At 39.6% G+C, this 24,312-nt stretch overlaps 2 protein-coding genes across 4 annotated transcripts in view; one reads left to right on the top strand and one right to left on the bottom strand.

Moving 5' to 3' along the window:
* LOC131444868 (immunoglobulin lambda-1 light chain-like) overlaps window positions 1-24,312 on the top strand; it is a 65,950-nt gene that overhangs the window by 31,093 nt on the left and 10,545 nt on the right. The window lies entirely within an intron of this gene.
* On the bottom strand, window positions 7,042-23,432 carry LOC131444863 (uncharacterized). 3 transcript variants are annotated; one of them, XM_058615553.1, is made up of 13 exons: window positions 20,198-23,432; window positions 18,628-18,774; window positions 18,350-18,509; window positions 18,052-18,244; window positions 17,310-17,420; window positions 15,958-16,068; window positions 14,712-14,822; window positions 13,497-13,607; window positions 11,790-11,948; window positions 11,344-11,451; window positions 9,094-11,173; window positions 8,842-8,973; window positions 7,042-8,381 (listed from the first exon to the last, which is right to left on the bottom strand). In XM_058615553.1, exons 2-13 carry the CDS (start codon window positions 18,764-18,766, stop codon window positions 8,158-8,160), a joined length of 3,639 nt encoding a protein of 1,212 aa, XP_058471536.1. In that variant the 5' UTR covers window positions 18,767-18,774; window positions 20,198-23,432; the 3' UTR covers window positions 7,042-8,157. The 3 variants fall into 3 exon arrangements, with proteins under 3 accessions (XP_058471536.1, XP_058471535.1, XP_058471537.1); XM_058615552.1 differs by having other exon boundaries at window positions 18,628-23,432; XM_058615554.1 differs by lacking the exon at window positions 11,344-11,451 and having other exon boundaries at window positions 18,628-23,432.

The raw sequence follows: 24,312 nt of genomic DNA, 5'->3' as shown, positions 1-24,312 counted from the left end.
TAGATGCTTGTTCACAGTGCAGGAGGTTTTTGTACGGCCACTTCATCAGTTTGTATCACTGTGGTTCACTTTTGGTGGAGGAACCAAACTCGACATTGACTGTAAGTATCACAGAGTTTTCCTTTGTACAAAACTTTACATTTATATTTTACCATCATGTAGTTGATAAGATTATTGATTGTTTGGTTGAAAATTTGATATTTTTTCATTAATTTATCAAAGGAAATTAAGGCACAGCCTGAAGTTGCTAAGACTGATATGCGTGTATTTTTGATTGTTTTAATGATCAAACTTTGATAGAATTGTTGTTGTTTTTCTTCAGTTACATTAACAAAGAAAAGTCGTCGTGGAGAAAACTTTTTTAAATCAATCGATGCTGATAACTGTCGAATCAAATGTCAGATGATTAAACAGTAAAAGGAGAAGAAATCCGTTACTTGTGGGTTTAAACTTATTCATGAGCAAAAAAACAACGACAAACGATTGTTAAACAGAGATAAAACATTAAGAGTAAATATGTGTTACAGGTGAAAGTGCAGAGGAAATGCATCACCATTATATCAATGCTGAACGTTTGCTCTGTTGTGTTTTTATTGTTTCATCACTCAGTCCTATGTCACGTGACATGTGCCTTAAATTATTCCACCTTATAATAATGATGTTAAGCTGTAAACACGATGCACATTGTTTGATTTTTATTTCGGGAAACGATCAAAAATGTCCATGTGGATTCCTGTTGTGATTTGAACAGTAAACGCAGCTCAGCTCTGTGTTCACGCTCCAGTCGCTTCACACGCGGCGAGAAAGGAAGTGAAAGAAACAGATGGCAAACACGACGATGAGCGTTTGAACCCAAGACTTCACCACATTATCAGTGACGTGTGAAGATGATCATCACTGATCACATGTGATGATCCACATGTAGTCACACACGTGTCCCTGTTATAAGTGTATCACTGTTATTCCTCTTCCTCTCTCCTCCAGTGGGTGTGGTGCAGCCCACGCTGAGCGTCCTCCCCCCCTCCAGTAAAGAGCTGGAGCAGGACAGTGCCACAGTGCTGTGTGTGGCCAGCGGGGGCTTCCCTTCAACCTGGAGCCTCAGCTGGAGGGTGGGGGGAAGCAGCAGCTCCTCTGGGGTGTCACACAGCGTGACGCAGGGCAGCGACGGCTGCTACAGCTGGAGCAGCACCCTGAGCCTCTCTGCAGACCAGTGGAGGAAGAGCAGGTCAGTGACCTGTGAGGCCAGTCTGAGTGGACAGAGTCCCATCACTCAAACCCTGGACCCCGACCTCTGCTCAGTGTAGAGCTTCAGCAGCACTTCCTGTCTGAAACGAGGCCGTTTCAGTGTCAGAGGTCACAGCGAAGCTGCAGATCTGCTTCACATGTTTCTGCAAAATCACAACTTTGGGTTTTTTCCCCAACGTGTGTGTGTGTGTGTGTGCAGCTTTCTCTAATTTTATTCACGTTCAGCTTCGCACTTACTTTGAAACTGTTCAAATTTTGATTGTAAAATAAACAGAATCTTTGCAACAAGTCACTTTCTTTGTGTTTTCATTCTTACATGTTTAAATACATTTATTCAGCCTTGTAAATCTGTATTTAGATTCATTATGATAACAACAGACTTACTGGTGTCCATTTAAAGTGTCATGTTAGAAATGTAAGTTGTTCATAATTGTAATTTCATTTATTGTGGAAAATATGAACCTTGTATAAAACAAGGAGAGATGAAATTTACCAGGTTTTTAGCAAAACTGCCTTTTCTTATTAATTCACCTGTAGTTCCAGGTCGATGGAACAATAGATGAATAACAGAACAAAAATGTTAACGGAATGAAAAGATGTGTTAAAAATCATTAAAGATCTCACAAGCATCTTCCTCCTATATATCCAAGACCATCTAATCTCAATCATTTTCACATTTGTACAAAGTAAGAGTGATAATCTGATCAGGGCACAGATGTTTGAAGGTTTATATGAAATGAGGTCTAATGGAAGAGTATTTCACTTGTATTTAGAATGATTGTGTTTGTGCTTGATGACTCTTGTGTTCACTGGACCAGTTATCCTCATCACAGCAGCTGCAGCAGGACGTTTTTTTTACTTCAGTCAAACTGAGGGAGGTTTTTGTACGACTATAAATCACTGTGTGAACACTCCAGTACTAGGATAACCGAGACAGTAATAATCTCCAGCATCTTCAGCCTGAACTCCACTGATGGTTAAAGTATAGTCAGAACCAGATCTGCTGCCACTGAATCGAGATGGAGTTCCAGAGTTGAGAGTTGATGCCCAGTATATAAGAAGTTTTGGAGCCTGTCCAGGTTTCTGAAGATACCAACTGAGATAAGCAATATCTGAACTCCCTGTGGCCCTGATGTTCACAGTCCCTCCAACACTAACAGACATGACTTTGTCAGTCTGAGTCAGGAAATTGCTGGCAGAAGACTCTGAAATTAGAGATTAAATTTACTTTGTTAAAATAATCTGACAGCCTGATGAGAAAAGAAAAGTAAAAGACACTTTTATGCTGAAAATAAATCAGGGACTGAGTGGATTTGTCCCAAACATTTAAACAAATCTCTCACCTTGACTCAGAAAACCCAGCAAGAGAAGCAAAGTGAGTGGCGACATCTTTGTGGAGCAGTTTTCAGTGTGAGTGCATGAAAACAGTTCAGACTCTGTGTGACATAAGAACTTAAACTCTCGGAGCAGTGATGCAGAAAAGTCATGCAAACACACATTTGGATACACCTGTCTGTATGAAAGTGAGAGGGCGAGGTGGGATTAAGAGCAGATTAGAGCGCCATGTGTCGACTTTATTCAGGTCTTCACATCAATGCCTGCTTAAACTCGACCAGGCATAGAGGGCAACAGAGGACGCTGACCAACGCCGTACAATTTTCATCCATTGATTGACATCATTGAATACAGTACGTGTAGGTTAATAATCTGGGAAGAAACAAAATTAAGTTAATCAAATAAATGAATCATCACACCAAAATCTATGATCTTTACTTATATTAAGTTATAATATAGATCTAAAGAGTGAAAATAAAGTTACACCATTTAATAATATAGTGCATTGTCCATTTATTAAATTGTCTAAATAAGTCTATTTTTAAACCGATTTATTTTTAAGAATGAAATTGCATTTAATCACCCTTTTAATCTTTAGTATATTTAGTGCATTCAATGAATTTATTTCCCTTGCTGCTATTATCATATTTACAAAAAAAGTAAATCAATTAAATCAGATTCAAATTTAGTCTATAATCATTTTTAATAATTAAACCAAACACTCCAACTCAAGCAAAAACTAGATCCCAGAATATTTTCCCAAACTTGAATGAATAACTCCACAAACTATCTCATCCCATTGCTAATCCAGTCTAAACCATAATTTCAGTCGTTAATAATCCCCTCAGTTCACAGACATAATTCAGATGAAAAGCCAAATTAAATAAACAATCATTCCCACACTGACAAGATGCCACCAAATTTAACTGCACAGACCTGCATATCACAAATGTTATTCAACTAAAATATAATGTATATACATACCAATGGCGTCTCAGTTGCCACCCAAGCACTGACACACACACACATCTCTCCAGCTTGACTCTGGCAGACTAAAGGGCCTCACCTGCCCGAGAGATCCTCCTCATCAAAACTTCCTCAGGTGATCTGACTCTCCTGATGAGCCTGTCTCTCTCTACCTGCATGCCAGGAAGCTGAGTTGCCACACCTACCCCCTGATACTGCCCTTCTGTGCTACATAGACTCGTCCAAATGTAACCCCCAAAAAATAAAGTCTGTCAACTAATGACGTCACAAACAGAGAAATAAAAGGAGATGCTTTCAGTTGTGTAACTTTCTCACGTTACATTCAAGTTTTGTACATTTAATATTGAATTCATGTTCATATTTGTTGTGTCTGTTTGGATTGATGTCATTGATGGATTGATACTGAATATTCAGAGTTTGTTTCAGTGATAGATTCACTGTGTTTGTGCTTGATGACTCTTGTGCTCACTGGACCAGTTATCCTCATCACAGCAGCTGCAGCAGGACGTTTTTTTTACTTCAGTCAAACTGAGGGAGGTTTTTGTACGACTATAAATCACTGTGTGAACACTCCACCACCATGATAACCGAGACAGTAATAATCTCCAGCATCTTCAGCCTGAACTCCACTGATGGTTAAAGTATAGTCAGAACCAGATCTGCTGCCACTGAATCGAGATGGAGTTCCAGTGTAGAGATTTGATGTAGTGTATATAAGAAGTTTTGGAGCCTGTCCAGGTTTCTGAAGATACCAATAGAGAGTGCTACCAATATTTGAACTCCCTGTGGCCCTGATGTTCACAGTCCCTCCAACACTAACAGACATGACTTTGTCAGTCTGAGTCAGGAAACTGCTGGCAGAAGACTCTGAAATTAGAGATTACATTTACTTTGTTAAAATAATCTGACAGCCTGATGAGAAAAGAAAAGTAAAAGACACTTTTATGCCGAAAATAAATCAGGGACTGAGTGGATTTGTCCCAAACATTTAAACAAATCTCTCACCTTGACTCAGAAAACCCAGCAAGAGAAGCAAAGTGAGTGGCGACATCTTTGTGGAGCAGTTTTCAGTGTGAGTGCATGAAAACAGTTCAGACTCTGTGTGACATAAGAACTTAAACTCTCGGAGCAGTGATGCAGAAAAGTCATGCAAACACACATTTGGATACACCTGTCTGTATGAAAGTGAGAGGGCGAGGTGGGATTAAGAGCAGATTAGAGCTCCATGTGGACGTCACTGCACATGAACAAACTTCTCTGTTTAAAATATAATTAATGTTGTGAAATGATTATTTAAACCTGGACCATGTTTTTTATTCTACTTTGATGTTTTGTTGTCAAATCTTATAACGTGACTGAAATGTGACACATGTTAGCATCAGAAAGTGTTTGATATTTTTCCTTCATGTGTGGAAAATGAAAAGCTTGGGGTTGGAATAACACGGTGACAGAACGAGGACAGTGACACCATTCATTTGAAAAAGGTTATTCTGCTACTTTTGAAAAGAATCAAATGTTTAAGCTTCATAAGTTTGGGTATGAAAGATTGAGTATAAATGACAGGAGTGTGAATCTGTGTTTTGTGCTTGGTGAGTTTACTGTCAGCTCTGTGCTCACTGGTCTGTGTCTCTGTCTCTTCCTGTTGTAACAGCTCAGTGTCTCTGCACTTTGACGGGGACAGGTTTTTGTACGACGACAATTCACTGTGTGCATACATCAGCACTGTTTATAACATGGACACTCTTGCAGTAGTAAACTGCAGCATCTTCAGTCTGAACTCCACTGATTCTCAATGAGAAGTCAGAGTTGCTTCCACTGCCACTAAACCGAGCTGGTGTTCCTGAGTAGAGAGTTGATGCTCTGTATATAAGAGGCTTTGGAGTCTGTCCAGGTTTCTGTTGGTACCAGAACATACATTGATGACCATCACATCGTTGGGATTAGGGGCGTGATTGGTTATGAATTTAGAATATTAATAATTGATTAATTATGGAATAATTAATTTCTTATAAAAAGTTGAGTCAAAATCAAATCAGGGCACCACTCCTCTCAAACAGAGAACAATCGGTTCTGAATGAACCATTAATTCATAACCTCCAAAAACAGTCTCATAAATTAAGCCGACTACCTATTTGGATTATGATTAATAATTAACTTAATTGATAAATCACAATACTACATCAATAGTTAGGTGAATTTTAGGATTGGAGTTCTACAGGCTCCAAGAGGTTGGCAATATACACACTTGAGCAATATTAATCAGACCAGACTGTATATTGTATAAAACATTTATTAAAAAGACATCAAAGATATAAACAACAATATCTAGTAAATGTAACTATATACAGTGTATGTGTGTGAAAGAGAGAGAAAGAGGGAGTCTGTGTGTGTGTGCAGGTCGAAAGGTCAAGTCAGATAGAGGTAGACTACAAATCAAGATGGCGGTTGACAAAGAAACTACAAGATGGCGGAATCAAAGATGGCTTCTTGACCACATGGCTGCTGTGTTTCTTGGTTAACCACTTTTGTAAAGTGAGATGTCAGGTTAGATGAGAGGTTAGAAGCATGGACATCACTAACATCATATTAACCTAAATCTAGACATTACAACAACACTTTATGTGAGCAAGTAAGCTCAGTACAACATTTCATCTATGCTTAGCCAAGTAGTGTAATGCTATGCTCGGCCCAGTTACGTTACCAAGTCCTTAAAAGATGCCAAAGTGTCCTTTTGAGGTGCTGTCTGTTGGTCCAGGAACAGTAGATGGTTGACTGTGTTTCTGGTGTCTGTGGCTCAGGTTCCTCCTCACAAAGTTAGCCAGTTGGAGCTAACCTGGCTCTGGATCCTTGGTTGATCCTTAGGCAGGCTCTGGTGTCGCTGCCTCTGATGGGAGGATAGCAGGCTGCTGTGAGCGGGCCTGCTCGAAGATCAGCAGAGAGGGTCTCTTGCTGCTGGAAGCTTGTTAAGCTCTGTGCTGAAGGGTCTTCAGTCGAAGAGCTGACGTCTGTGTCCTTCCTGCACCCAGAAGGGCAGGGGAGAGCAGAGGAGCCTGTGTCCTCCGGTGAGATGGGGAAGAGAAGAGCGAAGAGAAGAGAAAGAAGGAGGGGAAACCTGGCTTTTGTATTGCCTGTTACATGGGGGTCACATGTCACAAAGTGACCACTGAGGTGGGTTTCCCACTGATGTGTGGAAGATAAGGCATCTTTATTGACTCAGTTTTATGACACTCAGTGTCTCTGAGCAAGGGGCCATGTGTTCTCCATCCAAGATGCATGTGACTCCATCTTGAATGAGCTGATCCCCAACACTACGATGTCCATATTTAAAAACAAAGGAAATGAATTAAATCAGATTGAAATTAAGTCTATAATCATTTTTAATAATTAAACCAAACACTCCAACTCAAGCAAAAACTAGATCGCAAAAACTAGAACACACACACACACACACACACACACACACACACACACACACACACACACACACACACACACACACACACACACACACACACACACACACACACACACACACACACACACACACACACACATACGCGCTTAGGCCACCTTGGTGGTCGGATGACAGAAACCCCAACTTTGGGGGACACCCAATATTGTGATGTTGTGTTATGGTTTAGAGAGAAGCTGCCACCACTGAAAGTGTTTTTGGGATGCCCTCTTTCCAAAAATCACTTTGTTTTTTTGATTGGAGCTTCTTTTTGCCAGTATGATTATTTACCTGGAGTTTGGGGACAAACATTACCTTTGGGGACGTGGGCTGTACACAAACTCGGATAGAAGTCATCTTTGGGGTCTTGTTTCATGTAAGCCAGAGATTCCAGACCTTGAGATTTGTCTAGCCCCCAATAAATACTAATACTATAATACTAACTGTCTCAACAACACAAATGTTACAACCAATGAGGAGAGCCACATGCAGGTACAAAAAACAGGGAAATAAGGTTCGAAGAGCTTCATTGATATTTAATTATCAAAAGGGCCATTATTACAAAATAAAATTCAAACGGAGAAACTCACATCTGCTGCAGCAGAAACGGCTGATAAACTTTGTTTTTAAAATGTAAAATTAAATTGAACATTGTTTAGCTCTCCTTTTTGATGCCCACTTGCATCTGTTTTGAACACAGTAAATATATATATATAGAGGGAGAGAGAGAGAGAGAGAGAGAGAGAGAGAGAGAGAGAATAGAATTAGATTTGTGTCAATATTTTCAAACACTTAAGAAGCAAATACTTTATGAATTGAGCAAACAAAAATAAACCACTAACTCAAAATACACAAATTGTAAATAAAATATTGTATTTTATGTTTGAAAACACACTTTTTGTTTGCAATGATAGGAATTTTGCTGCTCTGACTAACCAATCAGCAGGCTGCTTCCTAAGGCCTGCCCATGGTTAGAATCCCAAACCAAAAAACATGGTGCAAAGAACAAAGTGGGAGGGAACGCAAACACAAGAGAGTCAGAGCAAACAAAATTCTGATCATTCCAAACAATAAGTGTATGTTAAGTGTTTGAAAATGTTGACACAAATCTAATTCTATAATAGAAGAGATAGACGTATTTACTTGCTTGTGCTCGTCTGTCTCTTCAGGGCAGTGATTCTGTTTCTCACATAATTTTTAACGTCTGTCCATGTTCGGTGCTTTAGTGCTGTTTCGTTTTGTAGACAAACCACAGCGTCACGTTTACCAGGAACGGTGAAGGTTCTGATGAAGTTCATGAGGTGTTTCTCCACAGCTTTAATTTCTTCTCCTTCCCATCTTTGCCTGCGTCTTTCTGCTGGTTCTGTGGAGAATAAATACAGCTTCATATATGTAAAACATGCATATAAAGCATCATCATTAACCCGTTAAGAGCCCCCAGCCATTTTGATGTTTTTCTTTTATCAAGTTTTATATCACTGATATTCATAATATATATTTTTTGCCATTTTTGTCTCGAGTTCAACCCTAACCCCCCCTGCTGTTTTGCTGCATTTTTAACTACAATGTTTTTCAGACTGGCCTTCCAGTTCAAATGCTGCTTTCAGTAGATATTGTTGTATATTGTATAAACTGTTTAGGAAATCAATATGTCCATTCTTTATAAATGTTAAGTTCTGTTTGGAGATTAGTTTCGTAGCATCATTCATCACCTTGCCATTCTTATGTAGATTGGCAAGACTTATGTAGAGGGTCCAGTACCCTGAATAAAAAGGACACAATGAATCATCATTCTCTTTGTGCCACATGATATAAGTTTTAACCTTGTGTAGGAGGAGTGGCAGCAGGTGGTGGTTCTGAAGATGTAGATGTGTCCATGTCAGTGCTGGTGAACTCATCTTCCTCATCTGAAGGGTCACTTGAAGCCTCCTCTTCATTGGAGTCTGGCATTTTCTCTGGCAAGAGTAATAAAGGGTAAAAAAAATAAGATAATTTAAATCACTTGTAAAAACACAGAAATATAAAACCAAAATAATACTACTGATATTATTTCTCAAATAAAAACATCTAAAAACCTTCAGGGTCAATTTCGATGTCATCCAGTGTCATCCCTTTGAATTGCGACACAGTCCCCCTCTCCATAGCCAGTAGCACTTTGCTCATTCTAGCAAGCTGCAGAGTTCCTTGGGGTAGCCGATAGTACTGTCGGTGGATGCGAATATCATGACCTAAGAAGTCAGCAAGTTGGTCAGACTCATTTTCTTCCAGGTTCAAGACCTGTGACATAGTTGCGATGTGTTTTCGAAGCTTTGTGGAAGTCAGTGCTTCAGGGTGTTTGGCACCGCACAGTTTGGCATATTTCTGAAGGCACTCTCCCCCTCTGTAGGCCGACAAGGCGTCAGGTCTTGCAAACACGAATAAATTATCACTGGGTACACCACAGCTTTCTCGCACCTCAGCCAGCAGCTCCATAGCAGTCACCATTGCTGGTTTTAATAGGACAGGGACCATCCTCCCACGTTTCCCTCGGATCTCCACCCTTGTGAAGAACTCACACATCTTCCTCTCAAATGAAGTCAAGCAGATAGCCACGTCGTCATGCAACACTGACTTGTTCCGGGATCTAAAAGCACTCAGTAACATCCGTGATACCTCTCCTGCCCTTCTTCTATTGAATGTAATGGCTAAAGCAAGTGTTACCTTAGTCAGGGCAGCATAGTTTTCTGGAGTGGGGGAGATTTTTAGCATTCTTTCTGAAATGCATTGCTGCTTTTCCATGTGATGGTTCAAGAGCTTCACATCTTGGGTAAATGGTAACACCTGTGGCATATTCCACTTGGCCTCCTTCAGAGTGTTTAGGGCACCAGAGGAGATGAACTCTTCCCATCTGCCGTCATGTATAGTCCTGTATCGCTTGGCATATTCTGCTGTGACATGATCACCAACCATCAAAGCATTGCTCTCAACAATACTAGATATTTTCTTTAGACTGTGGCCAAGCTTGAGTGCTAAAGAAGGGGTTTGATATGTATTGGTTTTGGGCTCATATCCTGCTGCCGCCTTCACTGCAGATATAACATATGGGAAGTTCTGAGGAATGAAGAAATCCTTCATTTTCTTCAGTGGTGTTATCTTTTTAGCTTCAAGAACCATTCTTCCAACTTCTCTCATCTTCTGTCGTATGTAGTCATCATTATTGTTCCCTCTGTTCTTCAGTTTGTTGAACATATATTGTCCCAGTTGCAGGATGCATTTGTCATTCTGAACAACGTGGAACACTTCATCATAGATCATGTGGGTAAGAATTTTCTTTAGGCCTTCACCAATATCAAGACCGACAGGTGTGCTAAGAGCACACAGGGATCGAACTCTTTTTCTTCCAACTTGGGGGGCATCATCTCCTGCCTGCTCTTGACAGATTTTGATATGTTTCCACAATGTTTTTTTAGAGTAAAGACCTTGACAGTGCAGACAATGAATGAAATCTTTACCCTGTCTGATCTCCTTTGTTCGATAACGTGCAACAAGATGTCCAGTTCCTTTTCTCACCACATCTGTATTGTGGGTAAAGTTTCCTCTGTTCCTTAGAATGGCCAAACGAACTCGCCTTTCTTTAGAATCTTTTGGATAATAGAGTGCTTTGGCAACCTCTGGTTTATTGTGATGAACAGTTTGAAGGTGTCGCGAGATCTTTGACGTTGGCTTGGAGCAATAAAGACAATAGTTCCTTTTGTCATACACCCGACGCTCTTGAGTATTTGTGGTACACAATACTTCAACTGAACATTCTTCTGTCTCTGAGCTGATAATCAAGCTACTGTCTTTCTCTGGGATAACTGTCAAACCACTTTCTTTTTCTGGGCAGAGTGGTGTGCTGTTCTTTTTTTGAGTTCTGACTGTCCATTTCTTCTTTTTTCCTGGGCTGAATGCCAGTCTCTTCTTTACTGTATGGTCTTTCTCTGTGCTACTTTCTTTGTCTGGGCCGTACCCGGTCACTGGAATTAATTTGGGAAACCGTGCCTTCTGTGGTGGTTGTATAGGGGTCAAAGATAGGTCTTCACAGTCACTTCCCTCAGTGTCAGGTATGTAATCAACATCGCTGTAGTCAGTATGACTGCTCTCATCTGTTGATTCATCTGAGGCTTCATTCATGTGCTGAAAAAATAAGATTATGGAATAAATGGATTATTTGCAACCGTTGACAGTACTGAATAATACCCTACTGAAAATGGTGCACACATTCCCTTCATATATGAGGGGCAATTAATTTTTTTTTTAATTATTATTTTTTCCTAATGAGCATGACCAGAAAAGAAGAGAATTACCCGTCTTTTTCCTGATTTTAGTTTTGGGTTACACTCATGGGTCACTGCATGATTGAAGGGAATTTTCATTTCTGTGGATTTAGCAGTAGATGGTAGAGGAGCAGATACCTGCTCATTGAAACATACACAAGCACAAATACATATAATTTAAATACTTGAATTGAGAAGTTTAAAAAAAAAAAGAGTTTCACCACTTCAAACCAAATCCACTGACTGAAAGAAGCACCTATTGTGTACCAATCATTTGATTTATTAGAACTACATATATTTTAAAATTGTGTGACACTGATTTTGATGATGACAAATTGGTTCAATATTTTATTATATGTGCAACACTATATGAAGTTCTTGTTAATGCATGAGTAAAAAGTTGTACACGTAGATTGTATGAAAAGTCTTGTAACATACATGTCAACCTATGAAGATACATACTGTATTATACTTACATTAGTCAACTCTGCAGGCTGTTGATCAAGAAGCATACGTTGATGTAAAAGGAAGGTATGCTGTCCTTCAATTGCATTGCGTTCTTCCTTTGAGGCCATGTAGCGTTCAGTGCATTTGTCATGGTGCTGTTTCAATTTAGTGATCCTGGACTGAAATGCCTGGAATGAAAGTAGGTTGAAGAACAAGAGAGTCACTTTAATATAGAGACTTTCTTCTCATTTCAAGTAGTAGTTGTTACCAAATTATTGAAACCTACAACAATCTAAAACTACTACCAGTATAAAATCAGTTGAACTCAGTTCATCTTTGTTGCTGCAACGTTACATAGCTTATTTACATTGGAGGACAATGGTTCCACAGCATCGCCAGAATTCAGGGACTGACGGCTGTCATTTAAGTCTTCATCCACTGATGTTGTGGTCACAGGAGAAGTGGAAATCTGCAGTTCAACAAAAGGATAGAATTAACTCACACTCCTACCTCAAACCAGCATTGATATACAAATAATTAAAGCCCCAATGATCAGTTTAGTACAGTAGGATGTTGGATGTCTAGTAAATAAAGGTAGTGTAAGATGAATACATACTTTAAGGTACAAACATGAGAAGAAATGATGCATTTAAATGTGAACACTGTTTGTGTAGCACACTTAATGATGGCTGAAACGTTTCTCTAAAGTTAAACCTGCTGTGACACAAATATATAAGCTTATCTATACAACTGGGGACACTGTTACACATACACACACTATCTGAACCAAACTGGGGACAACCACCTATTTGGACTCCTTCATCGCCAATACATAAGCCTATGCATACAACTGGGGACAATCATACACACATCACACGTGAAACAAACTGGGGACATACACACACACATATTATACCAGAACCAAAATGGGGACACTCCTGTACTTGGACTCCTTCGTCGCCAATACATAAGCCTATGCATACAACTGGGGACAATCATACACACATCACATGTGAAACAAACTGGGGATATACACACACACATATTATACCAGAACCAAAATGGGGACACTCCTGTATTTGGACTCCTTCATCGCCAATACATAAGCCTATGCATACAAGTGGGGACAATCATACACACATCACACGTGAACCAAACTGGGGACGTTCATCGGTTCGGACCCTGTTGCCATTAATACATGTAGGCCTATAATAAAAAGTCAACACAGACTATCGCTATCTGGCCAACAGAAACACACAGGACAACAATGTGCAGTACAGCAAGTGGCCTCTGTTTCACTGTGGTCTCTGCATGTCACTTTCTGTCCTTCACTCGCTTGTTGGTAGGGACAGTGGCAGGTCTGTGGCTGCTAACGTAAACAGGTCGCTGCTGTATTATCTGCCTGCAGAAGAGCTATAGTTAGTTCCAGCTGCCGTGATTTGAGCTTGCTGTCTATTCAGTGAGTTATTAGTTTGCTGGGAATGAGTCAAGATCACTCGCAGCAGTCTCTGCTCACTCGCAACAAAGCTCAGCTGAGTTTAACTGGCCAGTTTAGCATCAAACGTGTGTGACTTAATGATTTAGCTGTAAATAGGGATAAGGACTAGTTTTGCGTGTGGGGGAATGTACTGTTTTGAAGAACATATATGTGAGTTTGTTTTAAAGGACAATATCTTCATACAGTAGAACAAAATCAGCTGAACTCGGTTCATCTTTGCTGCTGCAACGTTACATACCTTATTTACATTGGAGGACAATGGTTCCACAGCATCGCCAGAATTCAGGGACTGACGGCTGTCATTTAAGTCTTCATCCACTGATGGTGTGGTCACAGGAGAAGTGGAAATCTGCAGTTCAACAAAAGGATAGAATTAACTCACACTCCTACCTCAAACCAGTATTGATATACAAATAATTAAAGCCCCAATGATTAGTTTAGTACAGTAGGATGTTGGATGTCTAGTAAATAAAGGTAGTGTAAGATGAATACATACTTTAAGGTACAAACATGAGAAGAAATGATGCATTTAAATGTGAACACTGTTTGTGTAGCACACATTAATGATGGCTGAAACGTTTCTCTAAAGTTAAACCTGCTGTGACACAAATATATAAGCTTATCTATACAACTGGGGACACTGTTACACATACACACACTATCTGAACCAAACTGGGGACAACCACCTATTTGGACTCCTTCATCGCCAATACATAAGCCTATGCATACAACTGGGGACAATCATACACACATCACACGTGAACCAAACTGGGGACGTTCATCTGTTCGGACCCTGTTGCCATTAATACATGTAGGCCTATAATAAAAAGTCAACACAGACTATCGCTATCTGGCCAACAGAAACACACAGGACAACAATGTGCAGTACAGCAAGTGGCCTCTGTTTCACTGTGGTCTCTGCATGTCACTTTCTGTCCTTCACTCGCTTGTTGGTAGGGACAGTGGCAGGTCTGTGGCTGCTAACGTAAACAGGTCGCTGCTGTATTATCTGCCTGCAGAAGAGCTATAGTTAGTTCCCGCTGCCGTGATTTGAGCTTGCTGTCTATTCAGTGAGTTATTAGTTTGCTGGGAATGAGTCAAGATCACTCGCAGCAGTCTCTGCTCACTCGCAACAAAGCTCAGCTGAGTTTAACTGGCCAGTTTAGCATCAAACGTGTGTGACTTAATACATTTAACAAGTAGCACACATCCATGTTCACTGATAAATGCAAGTAAGACACAGCATCAGGCCCTGGCCAGGCTGAAAGCAAGACTGACCAGCGCTGTCCTCTGAGATTTAGCTGTAAATAGGGATAAGGACTAGTTTTGCGTGTGGGGGAATGTACTGTTTTGAAGAACATATATGTGAGTTTGCTTTAAAGGACAATATCTTCATACAGTAGAACAAAATCAGCTGAACTCGGTTCATCTTTGCTGCTGCAACGTTACATACCTTATTTACATTGGAGGACAATGGTTCCACAGCATCGCCAGAATTCAGGGACTGACGGCTGTCATTTAAGTCTTCATCCACTGATGGTGTGGTCACAGGAGAAGTGGAAATCTGCAGTTCAACAAAAGGATAGAATTAACTCACACTCCTACCTCAAAACAGTATTGATATACAAATAATTAAAGCCCCAATGATCAGTTTAGTACAGTAGGATGTTGGATGTCTAGTAAATAAAGGTAGTGTAAGATGAATACATACTTTAAGGTACAAACATGAGAAGAAATGATGCATTTAAATGTGAACACTGTTTGTGTAGCACACATTAATGATGGCTGAAACGTTTCTCTAAAGTTAAACCTGCTGTGACACAAATATATAAGCTTATCTATACAACTGGGGACACTGTTACACATACACACACTATCTGAACCAAACTGGGGACAACCACCTATTTGGACTCCTTCATCGCCAATACATAAGCCTATGCATACAACTGGGGACAATCATACACACATCACACGTGAAACAAACTGGGGACATACACACACACACATATTATACCAGAACCAAAATGGGGACACTCCTGTATTTGGACTCCTTCGTCGCCAATACATAAGCCTATGCATACAACTGGGGACAATCATACACACATCACACGTGAACCAAACTGGGGACGTTCATCGGTTCGGACCCTGTTGCCATTAATACATGTAGGCCAATAATAAAAAGTCAACACAGACTATCGCTATCTGGCCAACAGAAACACACAGGACAACAATGTGCAGTACAGCAAGTGGCCTCTGTTTCACTGTGGTCTCTGCATGTCACTTTCTGTCCTTCACTCGCTTGTTGGTAGGGACAGTGGCAGGTCTGTGGCTGCTAACGTAAACAGGTCGCTGCTGTATTATCTGCCTGCAGAAGAGCTATAGTTAGTTCCAGCTGCCGTGATTTGAGCTTGCTGTCTATTCAGTGAGTTATTAGTTTGCTGGGAATGAGTCAAGATCACTCGCAGCAGTCTCTGCTCACTCACAACAAAGCTCAGCTGAGTTTAACTGGCCAGTTTAGCATCAAACGTGTGTGACTTAATGATTTAGCTGTAAATAGGGATAAGGACTAGTTTTGCGTGTGGGGGAATGTACTGTTTTGAAGAACATATATGTGAGTTTGTTTTAAAGGACAATATCTTCATACAGTAGAACAAAATCAGCTGAACTCGGTTCATCTTTGCTGCTGCAACGTTACATACCTCATTTACATTGGAGGACAATGGTTCCACAGCATCGCCAGAATTCAGGGACTGACCGCTGTCATTTAAGTCTTCATCCACTGATGGTGTGGTCACAGGAGAAGTGGAAATCTGCAGTTCAACAAAAGGATAGAATTAACTCACACTCCTACCTCAAACCAGTATTGATATACAAATAATTAAAGCCCCAATGATCAGTTTAGTACAGTAGGATGTTGGATGTCTAGTAAATAAAGGTAGTGTAAGATGAATACATACTTTAAGGTACAAACATGAAAAGAAATGATGCATTTAAATGTGAACACTGTTTGTGTAGCACACATTAATGATGGCTGACACGTTTCTCTAAAGTTAAACCTGCTGTGACACAAATATATAAGCTTATCTATACAACTGGGGACACTGTTACACATACACACACTATCTGAACCAAACTGGGGACAACCACCTATTTGGACTCCTTCATCGCCAATACATAAGCCTATGCATACAAGTGGGGACAATCACACACACATCACATGTGAAACAAACTGGGGACATACACACACACACATATTATACCAGAACCAAAATGGGGACACTCCTGTATTTCGACTCCTTCGTCGCCAATACATAAGCCTATGCATACAACTGGGGACAATCATACACACATCACACGTGAAACAAACTGGGGACGTTCATCTGTTCGGACCCTGTTGCCATTAATACATGTAGGCCAATAATAAAAAGTCAACACAGACTATCGCTATCTGGCCAACAGAAACACACAGGACAACAATGTGCAGTACAGCAAGTGGCCTCTGTTTCACTGTGGTCTCTGCATGTCACTTTCTGTCCTTCACTCGCTTGTTGGTAGGGACAGTGGCAGTTCTGTGGCTGCTAACGTAAACAGGTCGCTGCTGTAATATCTGCCGTCAGAAGAGCTATAGTTAGTTCCAGCTGCCGTGATTTGAGCTTGCTGTCTATTCAGTGAGTTATTAGTTTGCTGGGAATGAGTCAAGATCACTCGCAGCAGTCTCTGCTCACTCGCAACAAAGCTCAGCTGAGTTTAACTGGCCAGTTTAGCATCAAACGTGTGTGACTTAATACATTTAACAAGTAGCACACATCCATGTTCACTGATAAATGGAAGTAAGACACAGCATCAGGCCCTGGCCAGGCTGAAAGCAAGACTGACCAGCGCTGTCCTCTGAGATTTAGCTGTAAATAGGGATAAGGACTAGTTTTGCGTGTGGGGGAATGTACTGTTTTGAAGAACATATATGTGAGTTTGTTTTAAAGGACAATATCTTCATACAGTAGAACAAAATCAGCTGAACTCGGTTCATCTTTGCTGCTGCAACGTTACATACCTCATTTACATTGGAGGACAATGGTTCCACAGCATCGCCAGAATTCAGGGACTGACGGCTGTCATTTAAGTCTTCATCCACTGATGGTGTGGTCACAGGAGAAGTGGAAATCTGCAGTTCAACAAAAGGATAGAATTAACTCACACTCCTACCTCAAACCAGTATTGATATACAAATAATTAAAGCCCCAATGATTAGTTTAGTACAGTAGGATGTTGGATGTCTAGTAAATAAAGGTAGTGTAAGATGAATACATACATTAAGGTACAAACATGAGAAGAAATGATGCATTTAAATGTGAACACTGTTTGTGTAGCACACATTAATGATGGCTGAAACGTTTCTCTAAAGTTAAACCTGCTGTGACACAAATATATAAGCTTATCTATACAACTGGGGACACTGTTACACATACACACACTATCTGAACCAAACCGGGGACAACCACCTATTTGGACTCCTTCATCGCCAATACATACTGTAAGCCTATGCATACAACGGGGGACAATCATACACACATCACATGTGAACCAAACTGGGGACAACCATAAGCCTAATACCATCCAACTCTGTGTCCCCCCAGTTTGGTTGAGGTTTAACGTGTGTGTGTGTGTGTCCAGTTGGGAACACTGTTACATATAAGTCAGATCAATATGACTTATATAACAAATATAACAAATACATCTGTTCCTTTCATTTCTACCTTATACATTAGAAAAAGATGTGTAATGAGTTAACATACCTGTTTGCGCCAAGGCCAATCTGAATCCCCATAATTGTATGTAATTTCTTCCTCTGGCACAATGTCTCTAATTGCAAATAGACAGAGGTGCGGCATGCTGTCCACTTCAATTGGCCGCATTTTGCAGTTTGGGTTTTTGTGCTCATCGTTCACCAGTCTCCCAAGTGATTGGTCCTCCATGGATGCATCAATACTTTAAAGGAAAAAAATGTGTAAAAAACGTTCCCACATATTACATCCTCAATCTATATTATCTGGGAATATGCAAGAACAAAATGGCATATGTCATATTACTTACCACCAAGAGTTCCCTTTCCATTGAAAATCAAAGAGAAATGTTGCTTCAGTCTCACTGTAGGTCTCAATGACAGGAGGCCTGTCTGGAGTAAAAAGTTTCCCTTTGTACTCTAACAAAAAATCTCCTTTGGTGAAAGGTATTGAGGCAAAAACGCCTCGTCCTTTAAGAGAAAATGAAAAACAAGTATGTTAACCAGTGCTCCATCTTTAACACTGAAGCTCACATTTAAGCAAATCTTATATATGTATGAAAAGAATACGAGGCAGATGAAGACTGACCTTTGTAAGAGTTCACAAATACCTCTCTAAGACCCGCCTTGTCAGTTTTCAGTTTTATGTGGGTTTCCGCATCTTGTTGTGGTTTGATCCGCAGCCTCCTTCTGGAAGGATTCTTTAAACTGCAGCCGCCATCAGACATTGTTTAACCTGTTTAGATAATAACAGTTTTACGTATTAAAATAATAAACAAAATAATATCTAATTTATTAATGGACTACATCAAACTTAGAATCACAAACTAAATATAAATCTACTGACTGAACATGGAAACATAGGATCGTTAAGTGACATACTGTATTTGGTTTCAATAAATAACATAGAATCACTGCTGTACTAATGGCCAAGTTCTGATAGTAAATGTCCACAAAAAAACATTTTCATATGTTAGGCTCAACAGAAGCAGTAATTCTCATACTGAAACTCAAATTTTTTTAACAACAGTGTGTAAAAGGGTAAAATTTGTTTTTGAGTGCATTTCTTTTTCAAATCATCATATCATTAACATTAATTTACAGTGTTCCCACATCAATTGTGAGGCTGTGATATTCAGCACTTACTTTATTGTAAATATTTGATATACAATATTTGTGTCTACTGATAAACTGTGAACAAGCTTATTTGGAGACATTCATTACCAGTATTAAGTCAGTTTGATATTCAAAATAAACTGTTATGCACTTAAACCATTTCATTGAATTATGTCAAACCAACTGTGCAACACAGATACTTATTTTCCTCGTTTATCGCAAGGCTTGTTTTTGAATAATATATTTTTATGATTTTTTGCTAAACTTAGATCTATTATGCTTCCTTATCTGTTGACCTAGGGATGTCAAACCACTTGTGCAACGTAAAGACTAATATCCCTCATGTATTGCAAGGCTTGTTTTTGAATAAGGGATGTCACAAGAACCTATACTTGCGAAACCTTTTGATTCTAAAGATTTAAGTTTAGTAAACATAAATCATTAAGAAATATATTATTAAAAACAATCCTTCCAATACATGAGGGATATGAGTCTTAACATTGCATAAGTGGTTTGACATAATTCAATGAACTGGTTTAAGTGCATAATTTTTATTTTATTTTTTTGAATACCAAATGAATGTTGAATATCATCTGACTTGACTTAATACTGGTATCATAAAATAAATAATCTTTGTACTTTAAACATTTTAAACGTGTTGTTGATAGAGAAAATGCAGTTTCCACGTCTGCCATAGTTTAAAAGTGAGGCCTTGCCACTCACAAAATGGCGGACGCACTGATGTATGACGTCAGGGGATGAGGCCTTAAATTAATTATGTCTATAGTCTTTGCTCTCCTTTCCCTCTGACATAATATTGATAAAAATGTCTGTCTATTTTTCTCTGTTATGAAATTCATGCAGCTTTGCCCTCACTTCAGTATTGAACAGCATGCTACACATTTTAACAAGTTTAGCTTTAGCTAGCAAGGCAGAATGCTAAACCATACAAATCACGATGAATTAACGTCTTAAGCAAAACATTTTTTTAAAAAGATGTCAGTATGTTCTACAAAAGTCAACAGTGACACTTAATTAATTACCTGTGGCTGTCATCTGCCTCCGGTGACGGTGAGTAATCTGCTGCAGCTGCCAGGCTGTCTCACGTGTGGATCAAACCAATCAGCGGGGGGACAGGTGTCCCCAGTTGTATATATAAATATATGTATATGATTTTGATGGAATATACATAGACTTAAAATAAAATGTATACATTTCAAAACACACCAGTTAATAAAAGAAGAAACAAACTTAAGAAGAATATTAAAAAAAAACATTGTATAACTGGGGTGGGGTTTATCATTAACCTGCTGCAGAACGAACCATTGTTGGCCTTCCTCCAGCAGGGAGGTGTGCAACCTTTATGATCAGAAGAGACATTTTGTTTGCTCTTTCACCAAATATCATTTCTCTGCTGTCACAAAACATATTTAATAACAAAGCAGCTTGTGAAATTTCACATATAACTCCATCATACAAAAACTACAGTTTGTTGCATTTATGAAAGTAGAACAGCAATAAAGACACACACCCCCATGTATTTTGTATTATGATCAGCTGAAGAATGGGTAATAGGCCAACAATTGGCACCACCACAGCAGTTATTGGGCACCTGAGGTTATACTTGGGCAGAGCTGGGTGGAGAGAGAATGTATTCTATATTCTCGTCCACGTTCCCTGTGATTCCTCCTTTCAACATAATTCAGTCTAACATTAGTGAAAAGTATACAGTGTAAAAAGAAGGCATCTGATTGGGTGGCCACACGAGTGGTATATAGCTAAGCTATGTAATGTGTAATTGGATCATGTTCTGATAGCACTGGACCACTGCCAAACCACTTCTGGAGGTGGTCAGGGACTTCATTGCGTCAACATTCAACACATTTGTAAATCCAAATGCATCTCTAATCCATATACACAACTACTCTCATAACCTATCAGTAGTTATAATTCTGGGGCAAATCAGCCAGCAACAGCAAAGTACAGCTGAATTAAAAGCGGCAACAAAACCTGCCGTCTCTTCTGCTTCTCTCTCTGCTTCACTGACTTCACATTGTTGTTGTTAAGGTTTGTTTCTGGCTTTTCTGCCTTTATTCAGATGGGACAAATGAAGTTAAAACAAGAAGTCAGGGACAGAGATGAGAGCAGAAAAGTAGGAGAGCTGGACTCAAAGTCACACAAAGTGTTGTATAATCAGAGTAGTCTGTGATCATGATCGGATAGATATCAGATTGCATCTTGATGTGTGCCCCGGAGATGCATGTTAATACCAAGTGTAAATGTGGAGAAGAGCTATCTGATCACAGAAAGACATTTATTACCAGGTGTAAAGGGGGGCTCTGATCCTTTTTTCGATTCATAGCTTACTAAGAGTGGGGGTCAGAAACTTAATTGAGAACATGCCTGTAAAGGTGCCAGGCCCGTAAGATATCTTTTTTTTTTCACTATCACTTCAACACCTCATAGATAACAGTAAATGAATAGACAAGTAAACAAAAATAAAATATAGATTTTAAATCAATATCTATCTATTTTAACATGTTGTTAACTTTTGCCGAACCACAGTCACTGCAGAGAGACCAATTCACATTCGGGCACAGGTTGCTGCTCTTGCCAAAGTTGCCTGCTAGCATTCTCCCTGTTACCATTATGGAAGAGGATTTATCAGCAAACTTTTATCAGAGAACTTTTATCAGTGCTGTTAATAGGCAATAGGCATATAGGTGCTGTAACTTGTTTCTCTCCTTCAGGGAACAGAATAGACACAACATTTTGTTCCATTACAGTCAATCTTCTAGGTACAGCATAAAGTATGGGACATATACAAGGTTGCAGAGCAGCCACTGAACCAGGAGTAAACCTCCAGCTTTCTAGTGCATCACAGGCCCAGCAGAGAGGACAACGCGAATCACCGAAGGGGCTGTTCCAAACAATAAAACTGAACAAAAGTGTGTGGTGATGACCATAGATGCAGCAAAGATATTCCTCACAGCCAGTGTTGTGAGTATTTCAAGATAGAATGTGATAACAGTAATGTATTGCCGTTTGCTGTAATGCAGTAATGTAATGAATTTAAAAAAAAAGGTAATAATTTACTCATTACAGATCTCAGTAACACACATTACAATGGATTCTGTTAGCTGGAAGCTAACAGCGGCGCCGCTCAAGTGATTATCGTGTCACTTTCAAAAGCTGAGTTATGAATTTGAGTATCTATGTTTTTGAATGTTCATATTTCCATTATCATTTAAATGGCACTCATACTTTATATTACAAAGCAGTGTTTGAAGGAGCGTGTTCTCCTTGGTTCTGAGACGGTATAAGATATGCTGCAAGGGAAGGCTCCATAGGTTTATAGAGTTAAGCAGCTCGGCCTGTGAAATGGGTGTACAGAGGCTTGTTCAAGGTGAAGGTTAGCTCTGAAACGAAGCTGGGTAACATGGACAGGCGACTCTTAAACCCCATGGCCTTGTGAGAAAGGTAGCAACCAGTGGACCGTGAGGGTTTTTGCGCTGGTCGTCATTCTCGTATTGAGAGTCTGGCTCAAGCTACAAGCTAGCACTCTTAGCTTAGTGCTCATCTCAAACACAAGCTCGGAGAAGTCACAAAGCCAAAATTAGTGCTCAGCGAGCAGTTAACTATATTGCTTACAACTTAGTTTGGATCCGTTCAAGATGTGGGACATGGGTTAGGCTCCAGCCTGCTTCTCTTAGTGTGTGCAACACTCAACATGTTCCCCATAACAACACTAAATTGGAACAACAATTCTATTGTTACAGTAAGCGAAGCTAAAATCAGCTGCACCTATGAGAACTTCACTTTACTGAGAACACCTCACTGCTCCAAAGGAGTGAGGTGTTCTCAGCAAGGAGAATTGTGTAAGAACTAAGGAATAACCATGCTGATGTGTGTTTATATGTGCAGACCGGGCCTCCATATACGTCACAGGTCATCTGCCTTTTAGGTGTGAATAAAACATTTTTCAGTCAGGCCACATGAGGTTATGACATCCCATTCTTATGTGTTGTACTGAGTGGATCAACTGAAAGGGAACATAATGTTATCGACACCTGTGTTTGCTGTGCTTTGATGCTGTAGGCTAAAGTATGCATTTGCTAAGACATTAAGAAAATTATATAAACTCACAAACTAATATTAGCTCATTAAAATTAGTAGGTTGAAAGCACTGATTAACCTTTCACGTGGTGTGTTGCTTGTTTTATGAGAGAAATACACAATATAAACAACAAAAATTAATTCATTCAGTTGAAAAAGACAAATGTGAGTAAGTGCTGTACCTTGAATATCAATCAAAAACTAGTTAACATCATATGTTAACTGTAAATTCCTAATGAATAAAAGTAGTCCACTGGCAAACATTTAAAAGGGTTTGAAGACATATTAAAAAAATCACAAGTTAATTATATAGTATATATTATATACATAGGATTATATTTTGCTTGGCTGATAACCTTAAAAGCAATACTTTGTTTTATTTAACAAGGAGGGTAGATACACATTTATCAGAAAAGGTATGGTCAAATGGGGACAGGTGGTGTAGTTCCACACACTTCCACTAGGGGCGTTACACACAGATTGGTGGGGGGGTGGGGTGGTGTGGTGGGGAGTTTACACACACACACACAAAATCTATAGAAAGTATTTTTTGGGGACAATGCTAATTTTAAGACAGAAATGCATGTTGGAGCTTGTAGAATACGATTATAATGAAAACAAATTGGGGACGGTGATTTTTGTCCCCAATTGAAAAGCCGTCCCCAATCAACTGGTGTGTATTCTGAAAAATGTCCCCAATTTTGGGCTATGCACACACACACACACACACACACACACACACACACACACACACACACACACACACACACACACACACACACACACACACACACACACACACACACACACACACACACACACACACACACACACACACACACACACACACACACACACACACACACACTCTATCTCATTCCATTGCTAATCCAGTCTAAACCATAATTTCAGTCGTTAATAATCCCCTCAGTTCACAGACATAATTCAGATGAAAAGCCAAATTAAATAAACAATCATTCCCACACTGACAAGATGCCACCAAATTTAACTGCACAGACCTGCATATCACTTATGTTATTCA

This window comes from Solea solea, chromosome 18 (assembly GCF_958295425.1).
Source record: "Solea solea chromosome 18, fSolSol10.1, whole genome shotgun sequence".
In the NCBI taxonomy this organism is placed as follows: domain Eukaryota; kingdom Metazoa; phylum Chordata; class Actinopteri; order Pleuronectiformes; family Soleidae; genus Solea; species Solea solea.
The sequence above is the reverse complement of the archived record's forward strand: the minus strand, read 5'-3'. Positions and strand labels throughout refer to the sequence as shown.